The 12949-nt window shown below is 42.5% G+C and overlaps 1 protein-coding gene across 17 annotated transcripts in view; it reads right to left on the minus strand.

The window, feature by feature from the left end:
• Positions 1-9064: 9064 nt before the first annotated feature.
• auts2a (activator of transcription and developmental regulator AUTS2 a) overlaps positions 9065-12949 on the minus strand; it is a 172209-nt gene continuing 168324 nt past the window's right edge. For 11 of the 17 annotated variants that reach the window (XM_049743485.2, XM_049743482.2, XM_049743490.2 and 8 more), the window contains 5 exons: positions 12768-12909; positions 12466-12546; positions 12322-12405; positions 11954-12206; positions 9065-11511 (listed from right to left, as the gene is read on the minus strand). In XM_049743485.2, the coding sequence (XP_049599442.1) occupies positions 10302-11511; positions 11954-12206; positions 12322-12405; positions 12466-12546; positions 12768-12909 (1770 nt within the window). In that variant the 3' untranslated portion in view covers positions 9065-10301. Of the gene's footprint in view, positions 11512-11953; positions 12207-12321; positions 12547-12767; positions 12910-12949 lie in introns of all 17 variants that reach the window. The other 6 variants (XM_049743489.2, XM_049743499.2, XM_049743486.2 and 3 more) reach the window with 4 other exon arrangements.

Here is a 12949-nt window from a genome sequence, read left to right on the forward strand (position 1 = left end):
AACAACCTGCTTGGATAAATCTGGAACAAGCGAGTCCAAAAGTGATCCAATCATGCTCGTCTGCGAGTCTGCAGACAGCACAGCTTCACCCGTGAGGCTTTACGCCGCTCTCTCATTTGTCCCTCTTCCTCACTTGGAGAAGACGAGAAGCTGTTAACAAGCGTCCACCTCTTCCAAATGGTCGATATGAAGTGAGATGTTAAGGGCGGACCTCTTTGCCTGGTGTGTCAAAGTTGCACACTGTATCGACCCTACTTCTACCACACTCTGCGATGACTAAGACGTGACTTTTGATGAATGACCTTCTTCGCAGTGCCCCAGGGAGATGCGTGAAACAGCATGCTGAGATTAAACTCAGCCCAAGTGCCCCCCCTACCCCCCCCCCCCCCCCTGACTCCAGGGGCAGGGACGACTTAGTCTGGTGAATTTCATGGATCAGTGAGGTGATGCTCATCAGTGGATGTGACATTTCATTCACTGGCGGGAACATCGTGTGTGTGAAAGAGACCCAGGAGACGCTTGTGTCATGTGAGGGCAACTCGACGGAGGTGGAAGAGGAACTAGTGTTGCAACCGTGCAATGGCTTGGAAGCTGTCAAGTGCTCAGTCCTAGTTGGAGGAGTTCTGAGTAGCCATGGCGCTACTGCTAGCTAATATGGCGACGAGCTTTGTTGATCTTTCAGAAGTGGCATGCAGGTTCTTTCGGAATATTGTTTTGTAAATATTATTTTCAGGGAATCTAAAAACAAAGCTGATTTTGCAACATATAGCACGTTTTATTTAAGTTTTATTTATTATATTTTATATTATTTTATTATTATATTTATTATTATTTTATTTTATTATATGTAGGAATAATGTATTATATGTAGGAATATTTTTTGGGAAATATTATTTTCAGGGAATCTAAAATAAAAAGCAGATTTTGCAACATATAGCAAAAGTTTTTTCATTATTACTTTATTTTATTATATTTTATATTACTTTATTATTCTATTCATGATTATATTATTTATTTTTATTTATTTTATTTTTCCGCTTTTCTGCCAATTAGAATTACCCAAATGACTAAACATTATGAAATGACCTCACTTCACTTTGGAAAACAATTCAGAGGTCAAACAGACTCAGAACAGCTTGTGTATGCCCTTAAGCCAAGTCAGGTCTTTTTTTTTCATCCACCCACATGAAATTGCCACGTGTAAGGTGCCATTGTCATTGGCCAATTTCTCCCATTAATGTTATTTTAGGACTCATCTGAGCACAATATGTCTCAGTACATGCAGTATTTCACTTTATACCATTCCCCAATTACAACAACCAGGCATTTTTTCTCTCATCACTCCGCTTATCTTTGCTTACTCAAGCACTGTGACCTGCAAGATCGAAATTACACCGTGCAATCCGACTGTTTTTGCACAATGTGATTTGTACTTGGACACGAGTCTATTACAAGCGATCAGCCGTGTCATCAAAAGTATACAATAGAAGGCGACGATAAAACGTAGAGCCTTGGCCAAGGAATGGGCTTCAGTTCTGCTTTTTTGCTCCCTCTGATGATTGGGGTCATCTTATCTTATTACCACAGCAGTGTCAGTGATACATGGCATGTGTGTATGTGCACGCTTGTGTTCATACAGTATGTATTAGCACTGGCCGTGTGCATCCATGTGCAATAGAATCACTCTGAGTGGCCACAGCGAGGGCATAGGTCAGGGTGGTGATTTAACAGGATGGGGCAATCCTCCTCCAATGCAGACACACAGCAACACACACACACATACGACCTTAGGCTATTTCCAGCTAAGCAATTAGTGTCTCGTCTCCATTCCGGACACGTACCCTGGCCTAGGCCACCTTCACAGACTTGAAACCTCCCCTGCTGGAAGCGCTTTTAACATTTCAGGTAGTAAATGACCTAGTGGATTTCCAATGGGCAATAAGAAACACCCCAGAAATTAGTAATTTCTATGCTGGGTATGATGAAAGTCCTTGGGTAGCGCTTTGTACTCAACAGTCACGATATAGATTCCAATTACCTTTCCCAGACTGAGGCGGCGAGCAGGTCCTGGAAATAATATTCATAAAGGTTACGAGCAACAGATTAGATAAAGGGAAGGTGTTATCCATTATAATGCTCCATAAATAATGGCCATGAAAATGACACTGCTGTCATTTGATTGTATAAAAATATTGCATATTACGTTTAGAGAGGGAATGCTGCCGTAACAATTCTTAAACAGTAATGTTCTAACAATAGCAGCCTGCCATGACCTATTAATGTCTCGAGCAAAAACTGTGATTTATGCAACGCTGCGGAAAAGCTTTAGGCTACTGTTAGATTTTTTTTCTTTTTTTTTCTCTCAATACCATGATAACTTATTATTTCCCTGTCATGAATTTAAAAAAGAAATTTGACATCCTGCCATCAACACAAGCCATTTATTTTCGATATCACTTGTCCTCATTAGCTTGATGCTAACGTTACACTGGTACCGGTCATCACATGTCTTTCAAATCTGATATAAAGTAGGTACTCAAAGATAATTGCTCAAAATGGAAAAACACTGAGAACTCCACCATTTTTTTCCAGGATTTTCTGTGCCTAAAAAACAAACATGTTTATTATTGTAGAGTGCATTGGTGGAACTTGCCTAGATCATAATGAGAGAAATTTCTTTCTCTGCTTCTCAGTATGATGCAGCTCATTATAGTGTGCTGATGTAATGTTGTCGCTGGGGAATTGAGTGTTTGTGTTGAGACAAGTGAAACATCACATTGAGCTTGACTGGATAAAAACAACTGACTTTTATTCATGAGAAATTAATGAAAGATTTTTTTGAAGACAATCACCCAATGCAGTCATGTAAAATTTCCATTATTAAAATAAAAATAAATATTCATGAGAAGTTTTCCGACCAGAACTGTGCGCTCACATTAAATACAAGATATATATATATATAATAAGTGTTACGCTTTTGGTATTTATTACAGGATGAATTCACTCCTCTTCCAGTCGCTTCTGTCTCAAGAGCGGTTTGAGAAGGTCAGAACTCACACACCGAAATGTCAACTTTGTTCGCACAAGCTCATTCTCATAACAGCAGGGTCCATGTGAGTGGGCTGACTGGTTGCGAGGGGAGAAAAAAAAAAAAGCGCCGCTGCTGTAATTAAAGCTCATTTGTCTGCTCTGTTTGAGCTGAAACTTGGAACTAATGAGGCCCTGCTTACAACGGGTGGGTGAAGGTCACTTCAACGAGATGCCTCTAATGCAACGAGAGGAAAAAAACCTGTCGGATTAAGCCGCATTTCATCGTCCGATAATATTTGGGCCAGTGCGATGCACGTTTAATATCTTAGCGTGAGTGGAACAAGCCGTGGTCATAAAAAAGCATTTCTGAGGAGAAGCGATTACTTTAATCAAGCGTGATAAACAGAATCCAATTATTATCTGCTCACTCCTGTCACATTGCAGTCTTGCGTGGGTCTCTGAAGGTCAACACTGACACTTATTTTCAGTGACTCATTTTCCTATATTTTCATTTCCAGTGATTGTAATGTTATGCTTCATTACCAGTGATTACTTTTAGTGAGTCGGTCCTCGTTTAGCAAAAAGACGCTACATCATCAACAGCCATGTGGGAGGATCAAAAAGGAATCTGGGAATTCTCTCCCTGGAAGAAAGTGTTCAGCTCCCTAGTTGGCCGTCATGGTACGTTTCCACCGTGCTGACAGCCAACAGATAAAAAGCTTATCAGATGCTTAACTTTTCCCCAGCACTGATTTGTGATTATATAAACGGTATGTTTCTCGTCTACTGTTATAAATTGTTTTGTATGTGGTCTGCAGTTGCTCGGATTTGTGGTGTTATTTATTTCATCTCAGTCTTTCCCAGCCCTCCACCAATCCTCCAGCCCTTTGCTTCTTAGATGTTCTTCCCCTTCTTAACAATTCAACTAACGATGAACTCTGCTGGAGAGGCCCGAGTATAATCCGGCTATAGGGTAAGTGCAAAAGTGCTCTGCTTTTTTTTTTTTTTTTTTTTTTTTGTAAGAGCGTGTGTGTGTTTTTCCGGGGTGTAAGAACATCAGGGGAATTTTCCTGCTCACTTGAAAGTGTTTTTAGGAGAGCATTTGTTTGGATGTGATTAGCCTCAGTGGGGGTGGGGCTGTTCTTCAGGCATTCTCTCATTGCCCCCCCCCCCCCCCCCCCCAACCTAACAGGCATGGAGGTAAAGTATGCATATTTATCCAAGGATTGTTTGCACAATGCATGATGCAGGTTTGTTTTGCAATGCCACCCAAGCATCAGATGTTCTTGTTTGTTCATATCATGTGATGCAGCCAGCGTAAGGTGTGTCAGCGTAGACAGATGACGTCTTGTGTTTAAAAGTAAATACACGTGAAGCTGCGGGGTTAAACCAGAGAGGATCCAAGGCTTTGTTTCCTTCTGAAAGAAAAGAACAAGGAGTGGCCTGCCGCCACCCACCATGTTGTTCTTCCAGTCAGACCACATGAGCGGTGTTCTGTCAGTCCAGGCGAATAGCGAGCATTACAATGATGGGTGACAGGAAGTTAACCAGTCAAACTGGTTCTCCTCAGGTTAGGTGACATGACAGTACTACCTGCTGAGATATCCTACACTGACATCCTTTCCCACTGACTCAGACTTGCCTTCATCGTGCACTCCTGCCATCTTGTGTTCAAAATGATGTATAGCAAGTTTGAACAACAGGTCTGGGCAGGAATCTTTCAAACATTAAGTCTGCTTCTGCACTGTGGAAAAAATGATTTATCGCCCTAAAAGCAGTCTAGGCAATTTTGGATGGATAAGGTCAGTGTGGAAATAGCTTCAGAAATATTATGGAGTTGTAGAGTCTTGGAAAAAAGATATGAATGTACTGTATATATTTTAGATAGCATGTGCATACATTCTATGTATATACACACAATGTTGAATTTATTTTCCAGATTTTCTGTATAATCCATCCACAAAGCAAGCCTTCATTGAAAACATCGACCTACGAAAAAAGTTCTCCAGCCTTATGGCAGGGGGTGCTAGTGATCCTGGGATGCTTCAAGTTTTTGATTCCATGTGCTTTATTGAGTGTTTTTATGTGTGAAGACTGCTGAGATGAGATTTTAATTAAAATAGTTCAAATTAAATAATGAATAAGCCACACTAGAGCAGCATTCCCCAACCTTTTTTGTGACACGGTTAGGTGCCGGATCGTGTTGGCTCGTGAGTAAACGATTCGTTTAAAAGAACGGATCTTTTCAGTTCATATGACTTCAACCAGTAGGTGTCGGTAATGCGCATTGAAGCTAGTGCCACCTCGCCGTAAAACAAAACGAAGAAGAAAATGACGTAACTTCCTGTTCACGAACGCGTCGTGAATTGCATTATCCGTTCACAAACTGAACGGATCTGTGAGTGAACGATTCAGTGATTTGCATTTCCAGTTCATCGCGAGAATGGATCAGTGAGGGAACGAATCCTGACTTTCGTGTTCGCGAACGAGCCAATGGGTGAACTGCCTTCCTTCCCGTGATCAACGGATCAGTCAGTGAACGTGTTGCGTCTCCCTCCTGGCGTGAATTACGTAAGCCAGAATGTAGATTTACGATTTGCCAAGGAAAGAAAGAACCACTCACTGAAACGCCACTTCTTTAATGCACGTTTTCTCCTAGCTAACGGCTAACTTTATTGCATGAAGGGATGCGCCGTTATGCAACAACGGGGAGAGTATGCTTCTCTTTGGGTAATCTTTATTTTATAACACTTATTGTAGTTTTTAAATAACGTATATGCATATATACGCCTAAATATTGTCATCTAATATATCTACTGCAATTTCACATTAAATTGTTGGTTTGAAATGTACTTTTTATTATTATTATTATTATTTTAATAAACATTGATGGTAAAACTTGTCTGGTGTTTTATTCCTTGTTTTTATATTCGGCAATTAAAACATAAAAATCTGACATTTGGTTAACTGCTTTATATGATAATATGTATGTGTTTAATGTTGTTATATGAGTTGGTGTCCCCCAAAATAAAAAATGTCAGCACAACGGATTTTTTTTCAACCTTTTATTCAAACACAAACACATTGGGTATAATAACACCATCAACTACAATCCAGCAAATACAAAATTAAAACATCAATGTCAGCATAACGTGTGTCGGCTGGCATAAGCAGCAACGCTGTCTGTCACTCACTCGTGAATCTTCACGAATGAACCTGAAGATGGCAGTGTACCTAGTGGAGTATCCGTGTGATGTCACAGATCAACCAGCCAATCAGAAAGTGGGGGTGAGGGCGGGTGTGGCACCTTTCACCAGGGGTGTCGACCTCCAGTTCTCGAGGGGCCGCGTTCCAATATGTGTTCCAAGTTACCCTCGTTAAAAACACCTGCGTGAAAAGTTTTAGCCACTGCAGAACGTGAAAAGAGCTAAAAGTTTTCACGCAGGTGCGCTTAACGAGGGTCACTTGGAAAACATGTTGGAACGCGGCCCCAAGGACTAGAGCTTGACACCTTTGACCTTTGACCCTGATATTTCCCTAATAAAGTGGCCTGTTATTAGGTACACTTGAAAATGGCGGTGTACCTAATGGAGTGTCCATGTGATTCCCTCGTTAAGCGCAGGTGCGTGAAAACTTTTAGCTCCTTTTGAACGTGAAAGAAGCTAAAACTTTTCACGCACCTGCGCTTAACGAGGGCCACTTGCAAAACATGTTGGAACGCGGCCCCGAGGACTAGAGCTTGACACGTGACCTTTGACCACGATATTTCCCTAATAAAGTGGCCTGTTATTAGGTACACTTGAAAATGGCGGTGTACCTAATGGAGTGTCCATGTGGTTCCCTCGTTAAGTGCAGGTGCGTGAAAACTTTTAGCTCCTTTTGAACGTGAAAGAAGCTAAAAGTTTTCACGCACCTGCGCTTAACGAGGGCCACTTGCAAAACATGTTGGAACGCGGCCCCAAGGACTAGAGCTTGACACCTTTGACCTTTGACCATGATATTTCCCTAATAAAGTGGCCTGTTATTAGGTACACTTGAAAATGGCGGTGTACCTAATGGAGTGTCCATGTGGTTCCCTCGTTAAGCGCAGGTGCGTGAAAACTTTTAGCTCCTTTTGAACGTGAAAGAAGCTAAAAGTTTTCACGCACCTGCGCTTAACGAGGGCCACTTGCAAAACATGTTGGAACGCGGCCCCAAGGACTAGAGCGTGACACCTTTGACCTTTGACCATGATATTTCCCTAATAAAGTGGCCTGTTATTAGGTACACTTGAAAATGGCGGTGTACCTAATGGAGTGTCCATGTGGTTCCCTCGTTAAGCGCAGGTGCGTGAAAACTTTTAGCTTCTTTTGAACGTGAAAGAAGCTAAAACTTTTCACGCACCTGCGCTTAACGAGGGTCACTTGGAAAACATGTTGGAACGCGGCCCCAAGGACTAGAGCTTGACACGTGACCTTTGACCATGATATTTCCCTAATAAAGTGGCCTGTTATTAGGTACACTTGAAAATGGCGGTGTACCTAATGGAGTGTCCATGCGGTTCCCTCGTTAAACGCAGGTGCGTGAAAACTTTTAGCTCCTTTTGAACGTGAAAGAAGCTAAAACTTTTCACGCACCTGCGCTTAACGAGGGCCACTTGGAAAACATGTTGGAACGCGGCCCCAAGGACTAGAGCTTGACACGTGACCTTTGACCATGATATTTCCCTAATAAAGTGGCCTGTTATTAGGTACACTTGAAAATGGCAGTGTACCTAATGGAGTGTCTGAGTGACGTCACAGATCAAACATCCAATCAGAAAGTGGGGGTGAGGGCGGGTGTGGCACTTTTCACTTTCATTTAAGCTTTGACCATGATTTTTCCCTAATAAAGTGGCCTTTTATTAGGAACACCTGAAAATGATGACGTCAGTGCCTCCCCAGTCATGAACCTCACCGCACGTCATTGACTGATAGATATATAGACTGATACATTGAATACGCAAAGGCGCCTATTAAAAAACCGGTATATATTTGCGGCACGTTGTCGCCCTCATGTGGTCAAAAGTTGCAACTACAACCAATTGTTTTGATAGTAGTATTTTCAAAAAATAACTCGTGATGTGTGAGTGCGGTTGTTAAATTTAACCAGAGAAAGCTGAACGTTATTATGGCTGGTTATTAAATTTAACTAGAGAATGCTGAACATTTTTTTTGGCTAATAAGAAAAAAAATCAAGATGTTTTTGACAACCTGAAGGCTCTTATTGTGTGACATGCTGTTTTGGAACTCACACAATCAATGTTGCATCAGTCAACCATCACATTACCTTTCCTGTGGCAAAACTACTCTTAAAAAAATGAAGCACAAAGATGATCCATTTATTTTCCTCTCATTATCCAGGTCCAGGTTTACGGGGGCCGCAGCGTGGCAGTGAGACATACGGTAGTCATCTAATATGTCCAAGGTCTGCCCTGAGCTCACCTCCCACTCAGTCATGCCCTGAACAACCTCATCAGGGAGTCACCCGGGAGGCATCTGGAATAAATGCACCCGCCACCACCTCTTCAACTGGCGCCTCGTCCTCAACCTCCTCCGGATGACTGAGCTCTTCGTCCTATTTCTCAGGGTGAACTCAAGCAGCCTCCAGTGGAAATTAATTTTCACTACTTACATCCATGACATTATATTTTACAACCAACAGAACAATAAATGTAATTTTATTTGAATACAAAGCACTTTTTCCACATGAAAAAACATAAATGGCATGTTTGAATTGTTGCATTCTTGTTTGTCTGTGTAATGCAATTGGTCACCTCCCTCCCAAAGCCAGCTCACCCACCAAACTAATGAGGACAAGTGCTACAAAAATATTTTAATATAAATAACAGCCACTACTCTTTAAAGCCAGCGAAGGTTAGCTCATTTTTGCTCAGGGTTCGTTCAAAGTCGCAAACAGTTGCAAAGACATTCATGACACGGCTTGACCTTATTCAAGTTTTTGTTGTTAGATGCGTTTTGCAGATGTAGAAAAATAATCAGCAATGCGACTCCAATTCCAAAGACAAATTCAGTACACATTTTTTAATAACATGGCACAATTTACATAACACATGTTTAAATGAGGGGCATGCTGAAGATTCAGTCGCTTATTTTTTTTTTGACAATTTTGTACATGATCTACAAAGACTTTTCAGTTTTTTTCCACCTGTACATGTTAACAGCAAAAAAAAAAAAAAAAAAAAAAAAAAAATCTCATTGAACAATCTTTTTTGCAAATATCCATTAACTAACCAACTATGGCTCCGGTGCCCATTTTTATGTTGAAGTAAAATAACACTGCACAAAATGTTCACCGAATTTGAAGCGTACAACTAAACCCTTCGGTGGACTACTAAAAATAGATCTCTGCTTGATAGAAACAAAATGCTTAGCTTTTTTTGTCTTTTGATTTTGTTGATACCACAACTTAAAAAAAGCACTTTGAATACACTAATCTAATTCCAAAAGATGTACCTTTACACGCCTTCTATGAAGCAAATTTGTGTTTACAACGATGCATTCTCCCCATAACAAGACCAAAGGCGGCAGTTGATGGAATCAAAAATTTGTGTTGCCTGTTCTTTCATACAGAAATTTCTTTAAATACAATATTGTCTTTTGGATTGTCCTGACAAAATACCAAGTGATTCTCAAAACAATAGGTCTAAAGCTTGGATCTGTATACATTAAGCAAGAACACTTTTTTTTTTTTTTTTTATGGTCAAGTTGTGGAGAGAAAACATCTAAGTCCTTCATTGGTAAAATTGCTAAAAAGCAGTGGAGGCCAGAATTGTTGCATAGTAGAACATGGGCGGCTCTCTGGTACAATGCTAAGCGGCTGCTTCAATAAAAAAAAAAAAAAAATGCAAAAGCACATTCTGAATCACATCCTAAATACATCTCTGTGTACATTTGTCCAAAGTAAAGCTTTCAAATCACCCTTTTGCATATTTGTACCATGAGCCATACAAAGCGAGCACAGTGACTGTACATATTATCTACACACTTTGCTGTCTGTCAGTGCTAAAGTATCTGTACATTCCAAAATCTCACTTCACTTTGCTATACAATAGAAAGACTGGACACACACACACAAAAGCTGGAGCAAGGTCTGGAAAAATCAAAAGTTTCTGTGATTATTGTCTTGACAAAAATCAATTTCTCACGTGGGCATGGGTCCGCCCACATAATTTATTCACAGCTATGTTACAGTCTTGCTAAGTGCTTGTTTACCGTGAGCCGGATTCAAGCTCACCGTGCCTCAATGTCCTTGTGAGGAGGTCTGTCTCTAATATCGGTGGCCAGGGGAGCAGTCCGTCTCGGCGAGCCTGGCCTGGCGCCGAGCGTGGGGATGAGTGGGGGCGGGGCGCTAAGCGAGGCTGTGGGCGGAGTTTTATTCAGAATACTGTTCTGGTGAGCAGCAGCTGCCGCGGCGGCGGCGGCTGCGGGGCTTACCCTGGAGTAGTGCATGCCAGGGAGTCCCGGGGCCATGAGGCCCTGAGCGTGATGGGGTAGGTGTCCGTCAAGGGCCGGGTGGTGCATGGCAGGGTGGATGCGGCTGTGCTCGTAGTCCTCTCTGAGGAGGCGCTCGCGTTCCTCCAAGTGAGCGCGCTCGTGCTCCCTCCTCTGTTCCAAAGCGAGAGAATGCACGTGGTCGCGATTAAAATCGTGAGGCTCTCGCTCCCTGTAGGAACGCTCGGCCTCGTAAAGGCGGGGAGCTGTCAGCCGGTGGAGGGGATCGTTCCTGAGTAACAGATCCCGAGCCAGAGGGTCCCGTCGATGAATGTCCAATCCCCTGTAAGGGTCCCTCATGGGGTCCCAGTGGAAGGCCGGGTAGGGGAAACGTTCGGCGCCGGGGATTGGGCTGATACCCATGAAGGGCGCCACCACTCGAGTTCTCTCAAGACCGCTCATGTTGTTGATTGGATGAACACCCGCCACACCCATGGGTATCGGCATCGATGAGGGGGGGTGGAGGTTGGGCGTGGACGACACCAGCGGGTGCTCGCTCGGTTTCTCTGCCACTCCGTCTTGGTCCTCCTTTCGCTCTTCTTTCACTTTCACCTCGCTGTTCTTCTTGTGCTCAAAGGGAAGCTCTCCCTTCTTCTCCACAAGCTCCCTGCTCAGGCCACCGTTGGGACGTTCCAGACTGGTCTGTCTGATGTACGGCGACGCCGTGCCCCGGTTGGACACTTTGTCCTCAGATACTCTCCCGTCATGGATGGGAGGTGCGTCCTTATCGCTGTGCTGGTTGTCTTTGAGCTTGTGCTCGTCTGTGCTGCTATCTTTCCATGAGTCTGGGAGTTCCCGTTCTCTGTCTTTGGCCTTGTTGTCTTTGTCTCCAGAGGAAGGAGGCAGGTGGTTCCTGTGGTGCTCGGGAGGACGACTGTGACCGAGAAGACTGATGGGGTTGACCGGGACCGGGGATGGGTGGCTCGAGTGACGTTTCTCTACAGATTCCCTAGAAACAGAAATCTTTGTATTATAACCATGCGAACTTTGCTTGTTATTGTATATTTGTAAAAAGCACAATCAATTTTATTTTACATCATTAATATATTTTTAATTGGATTATATTATTATTTTTGATAATATTTAAAAGTACAGACTATTATTATTTATTTTTTTTACTTTTCAGGAATCTCACCTGCACAATAAATTTTATTTTAAATCATTAATATATTTTTAATTGTATTATATAATTTTTTAAAAAATTATATTTAAAGTACAGACTTTATTATTATTATTACTATTTTTTACTTTTCAGGAATCTCACCTGCACAATAAATTTTATCTTACATCATTAAAATATTTTTAATTGTATTATATAATTATTATTATTTTTAATTATATTTAAAATACAGACTTTATTATTATTATTATTTTTTTTTCAGGAACCTCACCTGTCTTTGTCATCTTTACTGTTGATGGAGTCGCGTTTGTCCGAGTCCCTGTCCCTCTCGTGTGAGCTGACCGAGGCGCTCCTCTCCGACTCTCCCGGTTTCAGCCAAGGCGGAGGTGTGGGGAAGGACGGCGGAGTCCGGTGCAGGCGGTTCCAGGGCTCCTGGTGGTTGCTATTGGCACCGCCACCAAAGTGCTGCTGCGAGTTGGGGCCATCTTTATGGCCGAACATCGAGTTGGCCGCTGCCAGGGATTCAACACACGGAAAAGCACAGCAGGACACAAGTTAAATGCGTATCTCGACTGTTGCGTCACCACCATTTTGTCTTTCAAAATGCACTTTTAGGAAATTCATGAGGCTAAAACTCACTTAGTGCTGGATTTCCCAGTCCTCCAAACGCCGATGAGCTAAGAGCTCCCAGTCCGCCGAAGGAGGGCGGCCGACTGAAAGGTTCTGAAAAAAGAGGAAACGTTAGCTCGATCAGAAATTGTCTTATTTCTTGGGTGCTCTTACCTAAGTGAGGTGCTGGGGTGAGGAAGTTTCCGGGGTGGTGGGCCGGATGGCCGAAGGGACCTGCTGATGGGTGTGTTGGGCCTGAGGACAAAAATAAACATCCTGTGCTGTTTTATGCTGGATTTTCATTCCTAAGTATGAAGTCAATGTTCTCTGAAGGGAATCTCACAACCTAAAATGGCACTTTAAAAATACTTTTGGAGACAGCACTTCATAACTGATAGTCTCTTTCACACAATTATGATTTATTTATTATTATTTTTATAACATTCATGATGATATCTAACATGCCTCATTCTCACCTGCAGCAGAGAAGAGAGTGGCAGGCCGTGCCAGGTCATTGGGGTGATGGATGGCACCGAATAGGCTCGGGCCGGGAGGTCGACTCAGGAACTCGGGCTTGAGGCCAAAATCCAACTTGTGAGGGTCGACCTGCATCTGCTGCTGGAAGACACCAAAAACCAACACAGAGAAACTAATGTAA

Source organism: Syngnathus scovelli, chromosome 15, assembly GCF_024217435.2.
Source record: "Syngnathus scovelli strain Florida chromosome 15, RoL_Ssco_1.2, whole genome shotgun sequence".
Lineage (NCBI taxonomy): Eukaryota > Metazoa > Chordata > Actinopteri > Syngnathiformes > Syngnathidae > Syngnathus > Syngnathus scovelli.